Raw genomic sequence first — 23,952 nt, 5'->3', positions numbered from 1 at the left:
TTGTCATTTCTAAAAGGCGTCGTTTCACTTTTTTCCTTTCTGACCTTTTCAGAGACTGACTCTGAACCTTGAAGGTGGGGGTGATCTAAATATCCCATTTGTGCCTGAACCCTCTTCAGTCACTTCTTTCCACTGTGATCAGCTGTGAGTTGCTGTCTGAACTACTGTTCATTGCATAAAGAAAATTCTCTGATGAGGTTTGGGAGCTACATGAATCCATTGGCAAGGAGATACGTATTAACAGGCAGTTTGATACTATGTCCATTTAACAGAATAATTATAGTAGTTTGGCTTCTGGGTCTTGTGAGCACCCCAAACCTGAGTTTGTGACCAGATTTTACAGTCATGAGTTTCCTCCCATGGAAAGGGCCTTAAATTCAACCGGAAAGTGTTTGCTATCCTCATAACATGTCTGTCACTATTGTGCCCATGGGAGTACCTTGCCATGCTGAGTATTATTGCAGTGTGCAGGAGTTCCATCTGGGCAAGATTACTGATGAGCTATTCCCCCGAAGCCTACATAACACTTTCTGGTACTAGAAAAGTTAGGCAACTTGATTCCTCCATGTCCTGTGACCTAAACGTGTGGTGTTAAAGCAACGTAATTATCCTCATGTTCCAAATGAGGAAATGTAGTCTGAAGAGGAAGGTTTGCACAGCGTATCCAGACTCAGGATTCCTACCTAGATTTCTGGGGCTCCAACATACTCCATGAAGCCAATGGTTTATGTGCCAGGCACCGTGACTCTGTCAGCTTCTCTAGATCTATGCCAACTCAACATCTTGAAGGAACAACTCTCCTCATAACTGGCCTTTTGTAGGTTATCGCAAGGAAAGATTTTAAATCTTCAAGAGCGTCAATTCTTTTGCCTGTAAAATGGGAGACATAATTACCACTGAGAGTGATTTCAAGAGTTAAATAGATGGACATACACCCAAGGATTCTAAACTATGTTTTTTGTTATTATTGCTTTTGAGGCGATATCTCATGTTGTTTGAATTGGCTATATATCAAGGGATGACTCTGAACTTCTGATCTTGCCTCTTCCATCTCCCACTTTCTGATATTATAGGAACATGCTACAATGCCGGGTTTTTTTTGGTTTGTTTGTTTGTTTGTTTTGTTTTTTGAGACAGGGTTTCTCTGTAGCTTTTGAGGCTGTCCTGGAACTAGCTCTTGTAGATCAGGCTGGCCCCGAACTAACAGAGATTTGCCTGCCTCTGCCTCCCGAGTGCTGGGATTAAAGGTGTGCACCATCACCGCCCAGCTACAATGCCTAATTTTTATGTGACGCTGGGAGTCTAACCCAAGGCTTCATGTATGTTAGGCAAGCACTCTACCAACTGAGCTACATTCCCAGCCCCTAAGCTCTAAGGAAAATAAAAGGCATTGTCTACAGTTTTACAGATGAGGAAATACGAGTTCGAAGTGGTGAGCTGCCAGACAAAACTGTTCACTTGGCTTATATGAGAGCCAGAAGAGATTACTGCCCCCGTGCTATCGCTACTTGCAACTTCAAAGAAGATACAATATTCAGTAAGTATTAACTTTTAAAAAATGATGATGGAAAGGTTCTTAGGTCAAGGTCACAAACAGGAGGAACATAGATACATTTTGATCAAATCAAGGAATGAGAATGGTCTACAGTCAGACTAAGAACTTACTGGCTTCCATGTGGGCTGGGAGAAGTTGACGAGGTCATAGAATAACATCAGTTAGCTTCATTTGTTTCTGCTTGTGGCCCAGATACCTATCCCAGCATTTGAATCTACGTTTAGTTAGTTACCATCTCTCTTTTAAAGCAATTGAAAATGTTTAAGTATAAATATCTTTATAGAACGAGACTGTCTTCACTTGTTCCTTTGTTTCTCAGCTCTCCTCGTTGTTTCTTTGCATACTTCCTGCCCATTGATAGGAGAAGCTGTCTGTGAACTTGGTGGTCACTGCCAATCTGTCTTCTCTTCTTTGCTCACATGCATGGTGTACCCAGAGCATATACAGTGTTGCAATTAGGGTAGAGGTCATAAAAGTCAAGGAAGGATTCTGGGACATTTTTTTTCAAAACCAGCAGTGTCAGACTTATGGAACAGAAGACCTTGTGAATGAGGGCTGGTGCAACGGAAAAGCCACTATGTAAGTTTTTTATGGGAGACACTTTCTTTTAAGATTATTTCCTGATGTTCACTTGAAATTATTTCCTTTCAATGGATTTTTTTTGTTTTAAAAATCTAGACACAAAACAAACCCAAATAACTGTTGACTTAGACATTAGATGCTAAAGGAAAAATATGCCTCTACTTCTTCTTTGGGGGACAATGCACCTTCAGTAGGTTGTCTTTACAGAGGATTACATGTCTACAGGGTGTAGAGCTTTGTTGGAAATTGGAGTTTGTGTGGTTTATGCTATCAATTAAAACAGAATCAGGCATAATATAAATGACAATCACCCTGATTACAAGAAATTGCTGTGCCATTTCATCACTTACGTCATAGTTTAAGAAGAAAAGCCACCATGTGGCCAGAATTTGGATCCACATAGCCCAAAAGTTTTAAATGGAGCTGAGGGGATGTATTGATCATAGCAGCAGGGAGTCAGCCTCAGTGACAATCTCATAGGTTGATAACAATTTACAAGATTCTCTTATTAGCATGTTCTGGGTTTTAGTTTCTACAAATGTAAAAATAGCAAATGTAGTCCAAATCCTTCTTGTATCATGATCTACCCAACTTCTGCTGTTGCTGGATGTGGTGAGCCCAACAGGTTTTACTGCCCACTGTATAAAGTCTCACTTCCTTTTGTTTGTCTTGGATTTGACTCTTTCGAGTTTAAAGGTCTGTGCTGAGCTCTTGCCTGTTGATAGCTTTGATCCTTATTTACTCTGACCATATCCTTCATGATGCCTTTACTATGAAGTCAGCTGTGGAATCTCCTTCATAAAGTGAATAGATACTGAACGATCCCGTGTCTGTTAGGTGCTTAGATGTCTGGGACACACAGAGCATGTCCTAAGTATGTGGTCACTCTTAGTGGTTCTGGGAGCCACATTAACTTTGACATTTCTTGTATGTCTGTCTTTTTGCGGGTAGTGAATGGCAATACTTAGTTGCGGTCTCTATATAGCTTCTCCTTAGCCAGTCTTTGCCACCACCCATCTGCTCGCCACTTCACACTTGATTTGTGACTCCATGAACCAAACATTATGTTCCAGACACTGCAATGGAGTCTTAATTTTTTCCCCCCAAATTAGATAACATGCAATTTTATTTCTAGTTTATTTTCTATCATTGCACAGAGTTTTCTTGGGCTTCCTGGCCAATCCAGCCTAGTGGGCTGAATTTATTCCAGAAGTAGCTTTCTCTTCCTAGACGGCTCTCCAGATTCATAGTTAACAGGAAATTCAGTTGCTACTATTGTGTGGGCTTTGCTTTTCTAAATGCTTTACCTTAGTTGAGTTTGGTCCGCACATCTGTAATCCTAGCACTGGGGAGAAGGTGCAGGAGGGTCACAAGTTTAAGGGCAACCTGGCTGCACACTGAAGACCTGGCTAAAACAGTGTTTTCCCTTCCTGAGATAACACATTGTTTTTTCAACTCCCCCTACTTTGAGACATTTTCTTGTCATTTACCCCACAACAGCCTTGCATTTCATTACTGAGAAGAGCTTAGTGCAAGCTACAAACACAGAAATACCACTGTGTATACTGCATTGCACACCGATTATTATATTTAGTAGGTATGGGTCTGGGAGAATCTTGGCTCTGACACACCCTCACCCAGAGAAGCACCCACTTTTCCCTATCCTCTAGTTAGTTCTGCTAGTTAGCTTCCCTTCCTCCTGAATCCCATAGGGACTCATTTAAAAATAACAAAAAAAATCAACAAAAGGGGATCTTGCCAAGGGCTTTTTAAAAAGTCTTTATAAATTCCGTCCACGGCTTTCTCCTGTCCCTCCGGTATTTGCTCTCTCTAGGAGCACTGATAGACCTGCCAGACGTGATTTCCTCTCCCAGAAATCCCTCTTTCTTTGGAGAAGACATGTTGGTCTGTGACTCTGGGTTTACTAATCAACTATACAATAATCTTTGGAAAATTTCAGATTCTGCTTCTTTGTTTCAGTAATGTTGTCAGGAGTCAGCCAGTTAGCTCCGAGGCTAATGGTGATTGCGGCTAAGCCTGATGACCTGAGATTAAGCTTCAGGACCCAAATGGTGGAAGGGGAGAATCAATAGGTTGTCCTTTGACCTTCACATGAATGCTGAGGCATGCGCACACACAAATACACAAACACACGCACACACACGCTTGCATGAATGTGCCAAATTATTAATTAATATGGAAAAGAAATATTTTCATAGAGCCATTAAATGTCGCAGGCGGCACATGCAGTCTCATTAATATGTTAGTCTAGACAAGACTTGCACTAGGACAGCACCTGCTGATATGTCAACAGGTATGGAGAACATCTCAAAAAGCCCCACCTCCAGATGAAGAGCTAGAGGCAACCAACGGCTGTTGAGAGTGGGGCAATCAATCTTCTCTGGGGACAGATCCCCTAATAGATTCTCCAATCCCAAGTGGCCAGTCCTGAACACATACACAGAAGAGCAGCGCTAAATGAACACAGCAGGCTGTGTATGTAGGGGTAACAAAAATAATTAAAGAAGAAATTGTGGATCTGCCAGGTCGTGGAGGGGCGTGAAAGGAGGTGGAGGGAGGAATGGGAAGGGTGGAAATGATACCAGTATAGAACACACATACGGAATTCTCCAAAACAACAAAAAAAATAAATTTAAGAAAAAGTCAGTGTTGGGAATTGCATTTGAGATAGCCGAATTCTCTTTGTTCTGAAGCGAGAAAACTGAGGCCCCTGCTAAACTTATTTTTTAATCTCTCACTGAGTTAACAATTTCAGAAAAGTGCTTGCCCTGGTTATGTTGAAATGTTTTGTAAGATACAATGGGTGTATTTTTTCATTGAATAAACAATGAATATTATTTATGGAAGGAAATTTGGAAAACTCCAGCCTACAAGAGGCTTCTCACACTTAGCTTTATTGTCAGATACATTGCTCTCACCTCACAAAGTTTGCTGTTTGTTTTCTTATCCTTTTCACAATTCTATCCAAGCCGTAGGATTTTTCTTATCAAAAGCCAGCTGCCAACTTTATTTAGTGTCCACTGTGTGCCAAACCCTGTCCTTGGCCTTTTGTTGTAGAAAATTCAAGTGTGGATTTACAAACTTTGGAGGTGAAGAGAGCAGCTTTGGGCCGAGGTGACAGTACTTGGATAAAGATGGCAGCTAATTATAGGTAGACTGCTTCCTGTTGACCTGAATGATAAATCACAGGACGATTGACTTTGTAAAAATTCTGAGCTATCGAACACTTTAGATGTGTGGAGCTTTCGGTAGGCATGTCACAATTTAATGAATGTTTAAAGAAAAAAGAATCTTCATTTGTAACTCTAAATCAATTTGAATATATATATACACATACATACATACAAATATGTATATATATATATATTTGAAAATTATAAAACCATATCACAAGCTAAAAATACTTAGTTGAAGACCACAGAATGCACATAAAAAACAAACTAAGATTACCACTAAGTAGCGTGGTTCCAGAATCTTTGCTCTAAACTTGTATCAAATATACCACCTCTCGGAATTGATTCCTTTCTTTGTAGTAACTTCTCACTGTCTACTCCTGTGCTAACCTTTTATCTGACTCTTTCTGAATCTGCTTCTGTATAATCCCACATCGTATATCATCAGCCCTCAATTAAATACAAATGGACGTTTGGAAAACAAAATGAAAAGGGAAAACGCTTTAATGACATCAGTTCCCTGACCTTGTCGTCTTCTTTGCTGTCCATTAAAAGAAAATAAGCTACATAAACCTAAATTGCAACTCTAAGAACATTTTCTATGGCTTCTAAAAGCCACTCTAAAAATCCTTGCAACCTACCTCTAAGAGCGGAAATTACACTGTAGAATCTTCTCTATCCTAATCATGACACGAATTCAGAAAATCACACAAGGCAATGGAGTTGAGTTAACTTGACCCTTGATTTTTATGTGACTTTGGGCCAGGCAAACTTTGATAAATAAGGATTATCCTCTTAAAGACTCCTGGGGGCTTGCTAAGAGTAGTAGAGAGAAGCTCAGGAGAAGGAACAAATGAACAGAAAAGTAGAATAGTACTTTTATGAGTTTTCAATTCTTTATCAGATTTTATGTTGCAGCAGATTATGTTACTTATCTCATTTGGCCTCCACAATTGGATGTGGCTAGTAATCATCTCCATATTGCACAAGAAGAAAACAAGACTCAGACATTAAGTTCAGACAACTAAAAAGGTCCAGCAGGCCCTCCAAAGATGGTCATTTTTTTTTCCTTTGGAAATTATACTACCTTTCATCGAGTGAGTATTTCTGTAGTCTATTTTAGAGTAGAAAGATCAGAAGAAAATAAGATGGCATAATACTTTCTATCGGCAGTACAAAGCTACACTCTGTTAGAAGCAGAAGGTGATTTGAACAACAGTACCGACTAGCTAATTCTGTTCATTACAGTGGATCATGAAGGTCAATCACACTTATTATTTTAATCTCTCCATTAGAGAACACAGAAGGAAAAAAGTTAATTAATAGTATAGACCTTATCACCTTGGAAACAAAAAATCACACTAAAATGTTGTTATTAAAAGATACTAATAATTACAGTAAATTCTAATAAAATGAAAGTTATTTCAAACTCTTGATCCTATGAGGCTTATCTATTAGTTACAATTGTTTTTGGTACTCCACATAAAGGCAGTGCGGCCCTCTGCCCTCTATTCTTGTAACCAGTTTAAATGAATGTAGTGGGATAAAGTTTGAATTCTGATGCCTTATTCCTTGGCTCCAATTCTCATTTCACATCTTAATAACTATTTGACCTTGGTTTATAAGACTGTCTAATGTGCAAATAAAAGTTATAGTTGAGTTTCAGGTAGATGGTATTTTTCCAGTATAAATATGTATCATACAGAATTATGCATCATTGATTTAAAATTCAAATTGAATTGTCATTCTATATTTGTCTTAGATAAGTGATTTAATGTGTTCATTTTTTTGCTTTCTTCATCTGTAAACTGTGAATCGTATTCCTACTGGCAGTGCCTAATTCATGGAGTGCTGATCAGGATTAAGCAGAATTTTGTTGAAATTATAGTCCTGTCTGATAAAGAGTAAGGGCCTCAGAAATGACATCTATTATAATTAATTCCCTCTAGTTACATTAATTTAAGCTTGGCTTGGGCTTCTGCTTTATGAACAGTGGAAGAATTACTCTAGGCAAAGTAGAAGATTGAGCGTGTAACATTTGCTTATGCACACTCACTTTGGATAGCTTACATTTTGCTGGGAAATATATTCACTAACCCAGCACTTTACAATCCAGACACAGTTTCTTCTGCTATTGGTCATATAAATGACCTTTCCATACAGCAATAATCTTTTATGCTTTTAGAGTCTGGAAATTTTTCTTTAAAAAAATCTATATACTTCATAAACTATATCCATTCTTCATAAGCATCTATTTCAATATTTGCATGGCAGGAATCTGTGTGTTGTCAGATGCAAAAGAAACATTAAAATTTAAGAGCTGGTATACTTGAGTTTCTTGTAACATGGAGAAAAAGCCCAAACACATAATAAAATGTGGTATACAAAACATTTAAAATACAATCTATTTGTATCTGCTTTCATGATCTCATCTTGTAAATGTCTACCACTATTTTCACAATTTATATGGGAAGTGTGATTTATCTATGTTAATTTCGAGCTGGCAGCCAGCCATCTGAATGCTTACCTTCCTATATTGTAAACTACAGGAATGTGTGAAGTCTCACATAAGGTCACTAGCACAGAAAGTATGAAAAAGCCAAAAGACTATGAATGATTCTGAAAAATTGAAGAAACGCTAATAAGTCACCAGCCACTTTCAAAGCAAGCAAATGTGATTTTGCCTGTAATCTGTGCTTTAGATTGCAATAAATTGTTCCTGTTTTTCTTTCCATTGTGGAAGACACTAACTTGGCTTCATGAAACCAGACACGCATGTCATCTCCCACCTCATTTTCTTTTGAGTGTAGGAGGGGAAATATAATACAAACTGTTCTGGTGCACAATAATCTATTTTACAGTTGCATGCAAGAAAACCATCCCAGAAATTCTGGCAACATAACATTTAGATCTCTTTACATTAGTTCTCTCTTACTTCTCTTGTTTATTATCAATACTATGTACTCAAAAAACAATTTATCTATGCAAGCACATGGTAGAAATATTTAATAACAGCCCTATACACATGATATTAACAAATTTCTATTTGAAGAAAATAGTATGTTTTCTGCAGATATGATGATATATAGATGTGACGTCAGTAGGCACAGACAGCATTTGACTGTCCCCAAACATAGACCAATTGTTTAAGAAGTGGTTTTCTAAATGGGAAGTGAATGTGGTTTCTATTTTTTATGCTCTTTATTGACACTTTGCCATAGGGTTATACAAGATTTATCTCTACAATCATCAAATCTATATTTGCAATCTGATTCCTTGGTATTTTCAGCAGTATTCTGGATCTTTCTTTCCACTTAGGTGCCTTATAGGTACCTCAGATTCATGGATCCCAAACTGATTCCCTTATCTTTTCTCCAATCTTGGTGTCTCTTTTATGTTTTCAGGCATCATTTATCCAGTCCCTTAAGCTCTATGTTTCTGGCACATTAAATCTCTTCCCTGGTAATGTCCATGTCGAATCAATTGAATGCTGCTTATTTCACCTTCAAATTGTTTCTGGAATCTATCCCCTCTTCTTTATTGTATCAGCCATTAATTTAGTCCATTCACTCTCTATACTTTTATGATGATAACCTAATGGTCTCTTAATAGGTTCCTTTCCTTCAACTTTATTCTATATCCAATTCTTTATTTGTGGTTTTCTTTTGGAAAAAAAAAATCTGGTTCAAGTCTCTCACTTCCTTAAAACACTTTGGGCCTTGTACGAGCCTCTGGAATCAAGTCTAAATGGCAGAAAGGCAAACCAAGCCCACAGTCTGCCCCTAACTTCTCCCACCCAGCCTTCTTGCTGGGATGCCTCATAGACTCTGTTTCTGCCTGCCCAAAAGTAAACCCACAGCTAGACCACAAGGACAGTGTGTCATTTCTCTAAGCTAGCTGTTCTTAATAGAGTACATATAAACAGAACCTCAGAAAAAAATATACAAGTGTTCTTTCTCTATTTGAAACCTAAAAATTCACAACCTGTATTCATGGATGACATGATCTATATTTATCTAGAACAGAGGTGATGTGGGATGTGTGTGCCTGACTTATGAGTTTCTTCATGGCTTCCCTTCTTTTTTGAATGCCCCCTTTGCTCTACTCTCTCTCCTCAGTTCTCTCCTGCTTACTGACCACTCAATTTTCAAGGTTTTACTGAAGTTTTTCCTCTATCTATCCTTCCAGGACTTACACAGGTAAAATCAATTGCATGGTACTTGCTGCTCTCCTTTACTTTTTGTTTCCTTTAAGACAGAATCTCACTGTGTAGTCCACACTGGCCTCAAACTGGTGGTGATCCTCCTGCCTCAGCCTCCCAAGTGATGATGTTACAGGCTTGTAGAGGTGTGCCTGGATTCTAGCATTTTTAATGGATTGCTATTAAAATCACTCATTCCCTTGAATGAGTTTTGTTTGTGACATTCTGCTGAGAGAAAGCAAACCTTTTGTTTATCTTGGTATTGAGTACACTGCCTGGCTTTGTGTTCAAGAAATATGTCAGAAGAGGAGGGCAAAGAAGAAAGGCAAAGTCGTGCAACGTGGGCAGTATCTAGGGTCAAAGTGAAAGTACAAATGAGCATGGCGTCTGGTTCTTAGCACCAGTTCTCTCTCAAGCAACTGGAGTCTTCTCAGCAGCTGTTATCGATGGCACATGGACTCTTAAAACATCCAAGTGGCCTTAGGGAAAAGGTTGTGGAATAGGAGATTTACTTGTTTTCAATGTTGAGTTTCTGTCCCTCAGATACTTCAGCGTGTTTCTGATAATAGCCTTGCAACTACATCTGTCATTACTGTACTCTGTTCATGACCTCTTAAGTATAGCCGTAACAGAACCATGGACGTTTTTCTACCACAATGTGACAGAACCTCAGCTGAGCCAGTTAAAGGTTGGTGATTTTACACAACTGCCTTTCTTAGAGGTCCTGGCAACAACTTCCTTTTCCTCAGTGTGAGCTGAGGGCATAGTCACTTCCTATTTGGTTTCAACTGCCAGTTTTTTTCCTGTTTTTAACTGCCACCTTTGACTAGAGCTGTTCACTTGAGAAGACTATGAATTAAAGAACAAGTGGCCAATTTAATACATTTTAAAAAGTCAACTCAGAAGGGAAAATATCACCTAGAATGTCAGTTGAGCATCACTTCACGGTGACACATGAAAAGGCTCTCCTGTACCTAAAGTCTGCACTCCAAGGAGCAGAGAAGCTACCCGAGCTAATGACAAAGAGCCCAGCTTCCCAAATCAGTCCTCCCAGGAAATGCCCTTCAACATTCTTCACAGAAATCTCTCCTCTACCCCTATCAAGGCAACACTGCCATTACGAGGTGACCTGTGCAGCAACCAGTGTTTCTTTTTGGCACCAGGAGAGCTGTGAGTGCTCCTGTCCAGGTATCTGCAACTCTCCAGCATGATTTTGCCACCGAGGAGGGAGAAGGTAGCCAAACGGGAACCAGGGAAGAAGCTATTCTACCTTTGGATTCAGAAATACACACGTGTGTGCAATGGTCCAGACTGCATTGCCCTCTCTCAGCTCTGGAACCAACTGATGCAAGCAGTGAGCTCTTTACGTTTGGTGCCCAAGTGAAAGCATTTCAAAGGGCTTCAGCACGCACGTAAAGAATGCTACAAGCCGGAAGCTGCTTAAACAACATCTGCTTCCACCCACCTAGTCTGTTGCTTTAGTCCCCTCGGTAGCATCAGGAAGTAACGCTGCTGACAATATTCTGCTGTGCAGAGTCTTGCATACTTTGCTTTTCTGTTACGAATGATACCGTGGCAGACTACTGTGCAAGCCCCCAAAGGTCAAAGGCTATTCTGGAGAATTCAGCAATTACACAGACTTAACATTCTCTGACTCAGAATGGATTCCTTAGGGTTTTGCTCAGGACACTTGTAAGAACAAAGGTTAGAGCTATTATAACATGCTTTCCAATCTGCTACCCACAGAGAGCAGAGAGAAGATTGGAGATATCAAACATGCTTTTACAAAAAAAAAAAAAAGCCTGCTGGATATGGTGTTGCATGCTTTTAATTTTAGCACTTGGGAGGCAGAGACAGGCAGATCTCTGTGAGTTTGAGGCTAGCCTGATCTACACAGTGAGTTCCATGCTACCCAAGACTACACAGTGAGACAATGTCTCCAAAACACTCAAACAATCACAACAACAAAAACAGAAAGATCCTTGAATACTTTACTTCAAAATATCAACTCAGTAGCTTATAGCATGAATCCAAATATTCATATCACACTGATTGTAAACTTCAAAAATAACCCAAGTAATTTCCTTAGGTTGAATATATTTCAATCATTGAATAAAATCCAGACAATTGTATCGTCTGTCATTACACTTTGCACATTTTAAATAGTTCAACATATACATTAGGCTTAAAATATGAATATTCATAATGTGAGGCCCTTTTTAAAAATTTTGTGGACTAAAGGCTCACATTTGTCTTGATAAATTATTGTGTTTTAAAGCTGTTAGATAATGCCTGACATATTAAAATATGCTCAATGACTATGTTTAAAGCAAACCAATATTTTCTTTAACCTTTTCTGTTTGACATTATTTTGAAGTAAAATATGCAAGTTTTGTGTGTGAGGGAGAGTGGGTAGCAAACATTGTATTTCTTGCCATTATGTTCACATTTTGGGGAAAGGTGTTTTGTGGTACAATGATGACATAAATAGCATTGTTTTGTTTATAGGGCTCACTTGACATGGTTTCATATGATTTTTTTTATTACAGACAGCACACTGGGCCAAAATACCCAAAGAACACGGATTCCCAAGTGTCTCACTTGATTAGTAGTGCCTCTAATAAAGACTGTAGGACGTGGTTTCTTAAGTTTTGGTACCACCGACATTTCAAAGGAGATAATTCTTTGTTATCCACCCCTTGCCTCTACCAACTAGAAAGTGGTAGAATTTCCTCATTATTTATTATACCCAAATATTTTCTGTCAGAGGTAAAAATTGACCCTAGTTGAGAACCTATATATTTGCTATGAATCAGTCCATCACCTAAATATTTATAAACATGAATAAAGTTAAATATTTAATATTGAAAGTATGATAAATATCAGCAAATTCAATCCCTAGATGTTACATTTTATTTAGTTATTTATTTGTGCGTCTTTGTGCGCATGCATATGTGTAGGCCTGCCCTTGCCATGCCATGCAAGTGGAGATCAGACGCCAACTTTCTCAAGTTGGTTTCTCTTTTCACCATATAGGTCCTAGGGGTTGAACTAATGTCCTCAGCCTTGTTGGCAAGTATCTTTAGTTGCTAATCCATCTCTCTGGGGCAGATAGATGTTCAATTATTTTATTTTTAATTTTGGAGGGATCATGGATACTGACATGAAATTTATTTGCTTCACTAATTCGTCACATAATCTTCATTTAGCATAGAAATAAGGTCATATGTATCAAGCAAGCACTAATTTCTGTCTAAGGTGCTCTGTTATAACCTATGAGGCTACCAAAAATCATCACATCTTTTGTCTGTCCTCACATGGAACATTTTCCATTGAACTGTGGTAATACATTGTAACATACAGGCTGCTGAGGGGCCCTAATCTGAAATCCAAAATGCTCTGAAATTTTGAATATCAATCTGATGCTTGTGTAAACAGCCCCATATTTGAAAAACTGGATCTGAGACACTCCTTGCAAGCACTCTGATGAGAGACGTTCAACCTGTATTATTAGATTCTGGACAGACATCTTGAAATAAAAGTCAAACATTGTGTGTGTGTGTGTGTGTGTGTGTGCATGTAGATGTGTGATATTGAAAGCAAATTTTAATTTGCCATTTTACTTTAAAATCATGAGAAATAGTGTTATGTGTGTGAGGGAGGTGTCCTCGTACTCATGATAATTGGATTATTTTCAAACATACCTTCAAAATGTTTTATGCACATGTTCACATATAGCACACATGTAATATAAGAAAAAACATAAATAGCACCATAAGAAACTCTAAGGAAATTCCCAAATGTTCTTTATCAATAACAGCCATAACGAATGGCTTCTTCATCAAGCTCCGCACACCTAAAGTAAAAACACTCATCAGTGTCATTCAGAAACTGTCTCCGTAGTCTAGATCTCAAAGTTTAGTGTTAATTGTCCCGTATTACTACATCATTCTAGGCTAGCATGATGTCATTTCTCTGATACGTTTAGAGTTCACTTGTTTACTAGAATCACATGATATTCTCTTAGGTAGTTATGAAATTTAAGGAATGAGAGAGAACACAGTAGGCCAAAATTGAATGGTACAACATATAAAAAAGTGACCAACTTCAAATTTAACCAAGAGCAGTGCCTACGAGTTTACCCTGACAACAATATAATAAAATACAGTGTCCCCAGAATGTGCCTAACAACACCAGCAAAGCATTCTAAGGAGTGCATTCCCCCAATCAACAAATATTAGTGAGGACCTACTCTGTGCCATAGAGCATTCTAGGCTCTGGGAATACAGCAGTAAACAACAACAAAGAGGCATCATTCTTCTTGGATAATTTTCATAGACGAGAAATTGGATCTCTAGGGTTGGTGGGCAAATAAAAGGCCTTCAATGCCTGACATACGACGAAACAGCAACAATGTTAGCATTGCTTCCATGCACACACAGTAGGAGTTTGAATGTTCGCACAGAGCAGTCATGAAGATTGGAAGGCGGGTCTAAAAAAGTTCAGTGGACTTACTTGAGGTGGGTCTTTAGTGATGGAGCTGGAGTCACATGACTAACTCGAAACCTGATCTAAGAATCTCACCTGTGCCATCTCACAGTCTCAGATCTTGCCAACAGTGCAAATTCTTGGGCTAACTCTAAACTTGCAGATTCGAAACCTTTACTTTAAAATAGCAGTGCACACCTTTAATCCCGACTTTCAGGAGGCAGAGACAGGTGGTTCTCTGTGAGTTTGAGGTCAGTCTGGCCTATATAGGGAGTTCCAGGACCGCCAGGACTACACAGTGGGACCTTGTCACAAAAAAAAAAAAGACAAAAAGTAAACCAAGAAGGAAACTCCTTTGAGATCTCTATGGACGTTAAAGTTTAGGTGGCATTGCATGCTGCTGGGTAGGCTATTAGAAAGTGTGTGTAAGACTAGTGAGAAATAGACACTAGATTAGGGGCCTACCATTGGGTAGAAATAAAGAACACTTAGACTCGGAGAACTGTGAGTGAGGAAGCGGCAATGCTATTGTTTAACAATCTTCCAAGTAAACAGAAACTACACAGAAGGTAGTAAGTAGTCAGGGGGGACCGCGACTGGAATTCTCTGATGCATCACTTTTTAATTGCATTATCGGAGCCAAATATTTACTTGGCTGAGCCTTTTGCTCTATTTGTTCAATGGGGGAGAAAACAATGTGACCCAGGTGAGCTCTTGGCACAGTAACTCATTCCAAAACTCCAAGCCTGAACTTTAGTGGTCTCTGGCCCAAACCGAATGAACTCATTAGTAATAGCTGTGTTAGTAGTAAGCAGCTACTTTCCTTAGAGAAAAGTTATAAACGAAGGTTAGCATTTGTGGGGCGTCTACTTAGAGCTTCTGCCCAGTGCGTTGGATACACAACCTCGTAACAAACTGGAAGGTGTGTCCTCATTTTAGTCTGGCACTTGACTGTTAGCCCCTCCTATGTACACAAAAGAGCTTCCCTGGATTGCTGTGAGGGCTACTATTAGCAGTCACTGTTGATTTGGGGTTCCCGAAAAGGGGCTTGCCTTGCTGCTGGAGTTGAGCTTAAGTTGGAAAAGAGGCAAGAGCTGCAGAAGTCACTGCTGTGTGTGCTGAATTCAACTGTCTGCACTGCCAAAGATCTAATCTCATGCCCCTAGCCTCTGTTATCCTCATTAATTTTCCTGCCAATAGGTGATCCGTTTTCCAATCGCCTCTCTTTTACACATGCAGAAATTGTGAGAAGTTTCAGCCAGGTCATTCCTCAACTGATAGCCTAAGGGAGGGGCAGGCTCAGGTTAAAGTAGGGGTAAGAAAACTGGAGAGCGAGAGGGAAGGAACCTATGGCAAGAAGGAGCAGGTGTCTGGCTTGGCGGCCCCTCCCTCGTCCAGGTGGGGGAGCCAAGCAAAACTTTTGCAACTCCAGACCTCTGGGAGGCTACACGCACCCCAGCTCTGCAACGTGGCCGCGTTCATCCGGGTCGCCCTCGTATCCCCCACCCCACTCCCTCTCTCTCAAACTCTTCTGTTCTTTCTCCAGGCCCAGTCGTATTCCAGGTTTCTCTATTCAGGGCTTCTGTTGCTCCCCCCAAATTCGGAGAGCCTCCTGCTTCTCTGACTCTAGCTACTTTAGCCAAACCCCTTTGCAGCCTGAAGCCTCCTCTCCCCCGACACCGCCCGGCAGCGGGGTGGAGGCAGGGCCAACTGGGGAACCGCCCCCAACCGCCTCCCAGGCTAAGCGATCGGGCGGGTTGCTGGGGCGCCTCCACCTCCTCTTCCTAAAGCGGCGAGGCGCAGCCGAGCGGCATCACTGGAGCCCAGGTCCCAGCCACTGCCTCACGTACAGCCCTGCATTCAGGAAGAGGAGCAGCACCGCAGTTGGCCACGACCTCGGCAGGCGGGCATCTAAGAGGTAAACTGAGTCCCGGGGAGCAGTGCCGCGAACCGCTCACCTCCCAGGAAGGGTGGGGGGCGGTGGGAGAGTGGAGGCTGCAAGCCACCAACCCACTAACTCCACTTCTCTGCGTTCTTCCAGGCCCCGATCGAGAAGCCTGGGAGAGCAGCCGAGCTACCCCCGTAGGAGGAGCCAGTCTGAGCCCAAGGCGCCACCACCGCAGAAGCAGCGCAAAGTAGCACTCGCCTCCATGGCCCACTCACCGGTGGCTGTCCAAGTGCCCGGGATGCAGGTGAGAAAGCCCAGGCCTCCTCTGCCATCCACGTGACGGCTCCGGAGCCCCGCTCTGGGCACCAGGGACCAGGGGAAGCCACCGGGTAAACCTGAAGGCAGGGCCGGATCCCTCTCCAGGTGACCCCGAAGTAAAGTCCGAGGTGTTTCCTGGCGTCCGGGCTAGAAGGTGCTTTGCACGGGAGAGATTGGGACGACTGGGGCGCGACCGTAAATGGGGACTGGGGTTGTGGGGAGGGGGGCACGATTAAAAACAAGCCAGAAGATTAGGCACCTGTGCTTGTTGGCACTTTGATTGTAGCATGGTTGGGGACTGAGGGTGGGGGGGGGGGGGGTGGCCCAGAACTTAACCTAGATGAGACGGAGGCATCTTGGGATGCGTGGGCTAAAACACCCCAGCGTTGCCCCCCGCACGACACACACACACAGAAGTTGGGGCGGAGCAAGACCAGGAGTGGTGGTGGCATTGAATCGGGTTCTTCCTGTGTGCAGAGAGAGAAGAGCTAAAAGACTTTTTTCCTCTCTTGTGCCACTTAAAGGCAAACGTGTATCTCGCTCCCCCACCTGGCCCAGGGGATAGTGCTGAGAGGAACGCAGGAGCCTATTCTGAGTACCTAGGTGATGACTTCCCAGGCCCATCTCCCTGTCTCTGAGAAAGTGCTGAGCACATGTGTTGAAGCTTTTGTCCAGTGCAAAGGACTGCTACTGAGTGGGACCCAACTTCGTATTCGAAGTCTGTGCAGTTTCCCCCATTATATTATAATTTTATTAGACAAAAGCCTTGTCAACAAACTTTCTACACATCTTGTTTATTTTTCAAACCACTATAATATTTTAAACCATTTACATTTGACCCCCGCCACCTGGTAGCCTAAACAACCCCTTCATGAATAATAGGTCAGAGGCTAAAAACACTGAAACGGATTCCTTGTGATCTTCTAAATATGCTAAGCCAAACAAACAAACTTTTTTTTCAAGTTAGAAAATGTCTGGAACTTTTGCATAGCTTATGCTTCTAGTAGGAATCAAAACTTTGGGAACTGGAGATTCATTTTACTGCCTGCTGCATGCGATTCAGCTTTTGCCTTGGAAATTGGTCTCGTTTTATCCATGATCACAAAGGTGATTAAAAAAAAATCCTTTCTCCTCAAAGAGGCCATTTGTGTAGGACATACAGCTACCCTGAATTTAGACCAGGTCTCGGTCGAGACTCAGGAAGTTTGCCTATATTTAATAAAATTACAGAAGGGGAGGGAAAGAAATGTGAAATAGGAAATAGTAGGGCCTTTTATGGTATTAATCCATTTAAGCTTTTCCCAGGGCCCCCAACTTTTTTCTCATGGTTCTCCTTCCCTAGCTCTCTTTCCCCTAACTACTCTGCCCCACACCCATTCATTCAGTTCTACCTTTGCTTGTTTCTGGAGAAGCAGACATTTGCAATAGGAGCTACGGTTTTTCTCTGTTTGGTCTGGAACACAGTGTGAACTTTCCCCTGCATGCTCTTCTTGCTATGATGTGGAGAAAGTAGAGCTTTACATCCGTAATGTTTGTCGCTCAGGGACTCCATGCTTCTCTATCCATTGTGTGCAGGCGCCTGCCAGCGCGCATCCTTACTGGTGCCTCTCATTCATCAACTCTATGATTCTGGGGGACTCTGTGTGCTCAGGAGAAAATGGTTTCTGGTCTTTATTTCATTTGTCTTGACTTTATTTGATTTATGTGGTTTCTGGTCTTTATTTAATTTGTCTTGACTTTATTTGATTTAGATGGTTTGCAAACTGCTTGCTGTTCAGCATTTTTGTATTGCTCCTTGCTTTGTTTAATTATCTAAGCTGGCTTTTTCTTGGGTTTTCAGTTCTTACTTAAGGTGGGTTAAAATGGGAATCACATATTTGAAATGATCAACTTTGCCTCGCATGGTATGCCTACTCAAAGTTGCTGTTATTTTGTCAAACTGTGGTTGCATAGGGCAGGCATCCCATTTCTAGCCAAGACACAATGATTGTTGATTTGCTACTTTCTCCATCTAAATGAAACAGTGGATTCTTCAATTATTTTCATTTTTCTTTCTAGATGTGGTTCTGAAGTACTTGCTGTAACATAAAAAACAACAAAACTTTTTCCATACTTGAAATTATACAGTGACCTAAAAAATTTCACAGCATTCAGCATGACCCTTTAGCCTAGAGTATTTTTGTTTTCTTTTGCAAAAATATGATGTGGAAATATATCCTGGGATCATAATAGTCTCCTAGAGTTTTGATAGAGTTAGGAACAAGCAACTTTTAGGTTGTTTAAGTAGTCAGAAGACTTGATTTTTCCATGTGTTCTTTAAATTAGTGTGGAATATTTCCCCAAATCAGGGTGAAGTGACTGACCAGCCTGTACGTTTTTAACTGTTTATGTTGGAGAGTTATGAAGATTGATGGGAAAAATGAGTTTTCCAGAAATTAAACGCAAAATTACTTTCTCCACGATGTTTTTCTCCCTCTGAGGAGTGACGAGGAGCAGAAGCCAAGCTACCTGCTCTGTCACTTAAGATTCAGCATTGCAAACTTTTCAAACAAAGACATTTCTGTTGCCACTGGTTTAAAATAGAAAAGAAACTTGGAGTGAAGGAAGAAAACTCAGGATTTGGTCCAATTCAAACTCATCCTTTATGAAATTAGTTCCTCAAAATTTAGATTGTTATTTCTCAGTACTGTAGTAATAAACAGTTTTGTTCTATTACACCCAATGCCTATGATATGACTTTTCGTATTTGACTTGTGCACTTTTTTAGGTTTTGTAACTAAAGAAATTTTCCATTCCAGGAACTGTACTCTTGAACCACATTTAAAGTACAACCTTAAAAAAAAACCCAATAAACCTGTTTCTTTCCACCCAAATATTTACTCTTCCGTGATTTAAAACCTGTTTTTGTCTTTAAAGTTGTCAGTTAAAAAATGACATTTGAAAGTATAAGATATTTCCCTTAAAGCTTGCATTAGTGTTTTTAACGAACTATGGAAATGATCCTTGAAAGTATAGTCTTGCAGTAGTGTTTTTAAACAAATATGCAAAAGCCATTTTCAGCCTTTCATAATGTTTAGGGGAGAGGAAAAAAGTTAGATGTTCAACTGAGCATGAGTTACTATGTTATGCTTTGTGCTATGTCTCTCACTAGCAAAACAAATTTGCTTACTTATAGAACTCTAAAATCAGCTCTTATATACCTTTACATGTGAAAGGGATACTGCAGCTTAACAGTGGCTGCTTGAGATACCAATGGAAATGAAATTTTAGTATTAATGACTACTTGGAGAACTCTTAACTAGGGAGTAAAAAGCATTACCTGTCACTGGTGAACTTAGTAGTGGCCTCTAGGAAGCACCAATATAGAAACACATGACCTACCGTTAAAGAACTATCAAGCAATACGAATTCTGTAATTTTACCTCTCTACGTATAAAAAGGGGTTATGAATAGAAGAGTTGAAGGCTCAATTGAAGGTCAATTGACCCTACAGTATTGTTAGGACTTAGGATAGACATTTCCAAATGTCTTATAGCTTACCTCTTAGCTAAGGTATACCCTGACATATAGCCAAGGGCCTGCCTGCATGTTTAAACAGACGTGCACACATACACATACACCTTCTGTGAATGTGGAATAAAATCATTGGGGTGAGATGAAGCTTTTCTCTAAAGAAATAATAAATGATAATTTTGGAAAACTGGAGTGGGACCGGATCGTGGTGGCCTTTGAATGCTATGGAAAGATGTAAGCATTTAAAATAGCCCTTGAGCATTTCTTTATAATGGTACTTAACAACCACAGCTATGTATAGGGGAGAGAACTCCATACTGGATGAACGAATGTACTGGGGAGTTACAATATTTAAGTCCGTTTGATCTGCAGAGGCTCTTTTGGTAGGACAGTCATAACTCTGCAGTTAAAATGGGCCTTGTATTAACAGGTTGCCTTGCATATCTCTGGGTGACTTAAAGAAAAGAAGACATCGCCTGACTTAGTAATTAGTTACAGGAGGAGAAGTGATATACGTACAGCACAGCTGGAGGAAATAAGGATGTAATGCAGACGAGGCAGACCTGGCAGGAAGCCGGTGATTTCTGTTCCATGCTTGTGAATTTTGAAGTAGCAAAAAGGATGGCACCATACGACGTCCAGCATAGGGTTGGAGATGCAGAACTGGAGCCTTAGCTCTTCAGTAATTATTTACTGAGCATCTGCCATGTGACCCAACATTTTACTTAAAGATAGAAAGACGGAGAACCTTTGCGATGAAAGCGGGTCATAACTTCAGTGAGACTGTGGAAATGAAGGCCCTCGTGAGACAGGAAACACAGGTTGTAAGTGAAAGTGCACAAGAGGATGAGAAACTCTGGCAAGATAAAGAGGGAGTGATTAGTTGGGACAAAATCTTTATTAGCTGTCACCCAGAAGCCTGAAGTGACGGGATGACTTGTGGCATCAGATTCCAGTATGCGGTGTTGCTGTCTCCTCATTTCTTTCTCATTGGTCAGTCAGGTTTGCTGTGCGATGTAGCAAGAGGTTGGAAGCATTACCTTGAACTTGGGAACCCTGTGTTGAGTGGTTGAAACTGAAGCATTAGATAGAATAACAATAGCTGGAACAAAATAATCCGAGCCAACTTTATCTTGGAGGAGCAAGAGTAGGTGCAGTTTGAAGGCTCGACACTAGGGTCTGTAGGCTGGGGGATACTGGGATGTTGGGGGAAAACAAGTGGGAATTGGGCAGAGCATAGCGTGTGATGTGAATGGTAAGGAGGCTCTAGAAATGGTACTTGAAGAAAAGAAGATTCCCCCACGCACTTCCCATTCTTGAGCCGTAGGAAATGCGAGCTTATAATTTGCCTGGTGCTTAGGAGCCCGTGAGCATTGTGGTGCTGGAGTTTTTTATTCTTCCTTTTTTTTTCGATTTAAGGTCATCTTTATTTATGCAATTATGCTCTCATGCTTTTAAAATGCCAAAGATTACATAAATGTTCACATATGCATAAAATGGCTGAAAACTACACAAAGCTGTTAACACTGTTACCTCTGAGAAGTTGTTAAGGGGCTGGGAGTAGAGAAACTTATTTAAAAACCTCCTGTCCTCGCTTCTTTTTTTTCCCTGAGAATTACTTGCTTTTGCTTCTCTTTGCTTTGTGGGGGGAGTCGCTCAACTCACTGTGGTTCACAGAGTAGGATTAGCTACTCTGATTTTGTGCGACTCCCTTAATTTTACACATTAGGAAATGGATCCAGAAAAATGGAATGGCTTATTCAGACACAGCCTGTGCTAGTCTGAATCTGCCTCTCTTTCACTCAACAGCCTTGTACAAATTGTCTCCAACACTGGGAATAATGAAAGCTGCATTTCTTTTGCCTTGAGAGCTTGTTATGATGGAGCTATCTGTGGAGTATACTTGGAGCTCTCTTTGGCTTGATACCCCAATTTTTTTTTCAGTGAAACCAAATCCTGACCACTCCACTGCTCCCAGTCAGATTCAAGCCCTATGCTCCGTTTCCCTTCTTTTCTACCTTGGGCTACTCTCGATAATAGCTCTAAACTCAGTTTAACTACTTCCCACCAAGCAATCCTATTTGATCTGCTGTGTTAGTTCCAATTCATTAATCACCGCTTGACCAAACCTTACCTGACTTTTCAGGTCCCAATCTTACTTTCTCTATGGACTTCCTGAAAATGTACCAAGCTGAAGAACCTTCCATTTTCACACAATTTGTGTCTACTGTCAGAAGCAGACAGTGTCCAATTTATATCCTGTCTTCGATTTTCTTTAAATGTGTTTGTTAGAGCTAGAGAGATGTTTCAGACAGTGGGCAAAGTCTTTGTCACCAGAGGACTTCAGGTCACAGCCCAGCCCCACATAAATACCTGGTGGGTCTGACTGTGAGGTCAAAAGTGTTTGGGACGGGCATACATACACATATGGAAAAATAAGCTGTGTATGTCTCCAAAACTAGGTTGTAGATTGTTGAAGTTCTGGACCATTCCTTTTACTTTTGTTTATACTATTATCTAGGAGCTTTTAAATAGATAAAATTAAAATATAAATGATAGTTATTAAAAATACATCCACGAGTCTTTATACATAGAGTTGGCAACGAACATACTATAGACTATTCCTGCCTTTTAACCTTCTGACTGATTTTGAAGTAAGTTGTGGAATGCTTATGTTGTGTGGACCATAAAGACAAATTTATATGTGTACAATAGAGACTTTGCACTTGTTGAAATAATTTATTGAATAATATGCTGTGTAAGCATGATGTAGTTCAGAACAATTCAGCTATCCACACTCCGACACTGGCATCCACTTGTCTTCCTTGTCTTTGTGAGTAAATGAGAGTCTCACGGATTTCCTTCTAAGTGGGACTGTTTTCATGCAAACTTTTGTCTTTGGGGAAAATGACTTCCTCTGTCCTCATCTCTTCGCTTTGCCTTTTCGTTTGAGCTGCCTTTCCATTGCCCCTGTCAGATTGTTTGGTGATTGGGACCTCCCACCCTCTTTGTGTCTTTGTTCTGTTCTCCTGTTGCCCTATGCTACTTTCTGAGGCCTCTTTATTTCCTAAAACCAGCTATCACAATGGAATTTGATGGTTTCATCCATATCAATGTATTTTTAAAAATATTTATTTTTATGTATGTGAATGTTGGCCTGCATGTATGTAAACATGTGTGTACCACATGTGTACCTGGTGTTCAGAGATGGTAGATTACCTGAAGTTAAAGTTGGCTGCAGAGCCTCCACATAGGTGTTGGGAACCAAACTGAAACAGGGTTCTCTGAAAGAGTAGCAAGTGTTCCTAAGTGCTGAGTACTTTCTTCCTCCTGTATTAAGGTCGTTTTGACTGAGAGTTCAGTGTGTGGATTCTCTTGTAATAGTTACATTTTACAGGGACTCATAACAACTAAATGGAAATTTCATAGTAGAATTTCAAGCATCTTGGTGCTACTTTTTGATTGAGTTGTGCCTTCTGAAAGAGTGGTGGTATAGCTGATTCTATTTGTTGCTAGAAAAGGGAATTCAGAGAATTAAAAATAACATCATTATTAGGTGTGATGCAACAAACTCCATTTCATTTCTCATAATTATGACTCAAAGTCTTCCTATACACATATAAAACAATGTCTTTGGAGGAATGTCATGAATTTTATTAGTATGTCATGAATTTTATTAGTATTTATATATTCATTTAATTTCTACAGCACTTGTGATAGAATCCATGGTCTTCTGCATGATGTCTGCTCTAGAACTGAGCTACATTGCCAGCTCCTAATTTTAAAATAAACAATAATTAATAAAGTACCCACGGCTAAAATTTACAATCCGTGTTAGATACATATTTCTTACTTGGTCATCTGCCTCTTTAAGTAAAGTATTGTGGTCATAGAAATCAGATATTTAAGATAATAACTAATTCCCATCAAAACTCTTATGAAATAAAAGGAGTGCTTGAAGGAAAATGCATTCAAAATGGAATTTAAATGTAGAAGGCTGTCATCATAGCCCTGGCTGAAGGTCTTCCCCAACCTTCATTACAACAGGCAAATCACCTGATACGAATGTTTAGAAAAACAGGCAGGCTTATTTCCACAGCAAGTCCTGCCCTCTATTCCTGCCTGCCTCTTCATAACACCTCAGCAACATATTCCTACTGGGGCTGGAGAGAGAGGTGCAGGATGCTGCCAAGAACGCTCCTTGGCCTGCTCT

The 23,952-nt window shown here is 40.4% G+C and overlaps 1 protein-coding gene across 1 annotated transcript in view; it reads left to right on the top strand.

The window, feature by feature from the left end:
* Positions 1-15,804: 15,804 nt before the first annotated feature.
* Positions 15,805-23,952, top strand: part of Stk26 (serine/threonine kinase 26) — a 55,154-nt gene continuing 47,006 nt past the window's right edge. The window contains exons 1-2 of the mRNA XM_048450352.3: positions 15,805-15,938; positions 16,062-16,212. Of these exons, the coding sequence (XP_048306309.1) occupies positions 16,171-16,212 (42 nt within the window). The 5' untranslated portion in view covers positions 15,805-15,938; positions 16,062-16,170. The remainder of the gene's footprint in view (positions 15,939-16,061; positions 16,213-23,952) is intronic.

The sequence above is a fragment of the Myodes glareolus genome, chromosome X, assembly GCF_982192425.1.
Source record: "Myodes glareolus chromosome X, mMyoGla1.1, whole genome shotgun sequence".
In the NCBI taxonomy this organism is placed as follows: Eukaryota; Metazoa; Chordata; class Mammalia; order Rodentia; family Cricetidae; genus Myodes; species Myodes glareolus.
The sequence above is the reverse complement of the archived record's forward strand: the minus strand, read 5'-3'. Positions and strand labels throughout refer to the sequence as shown.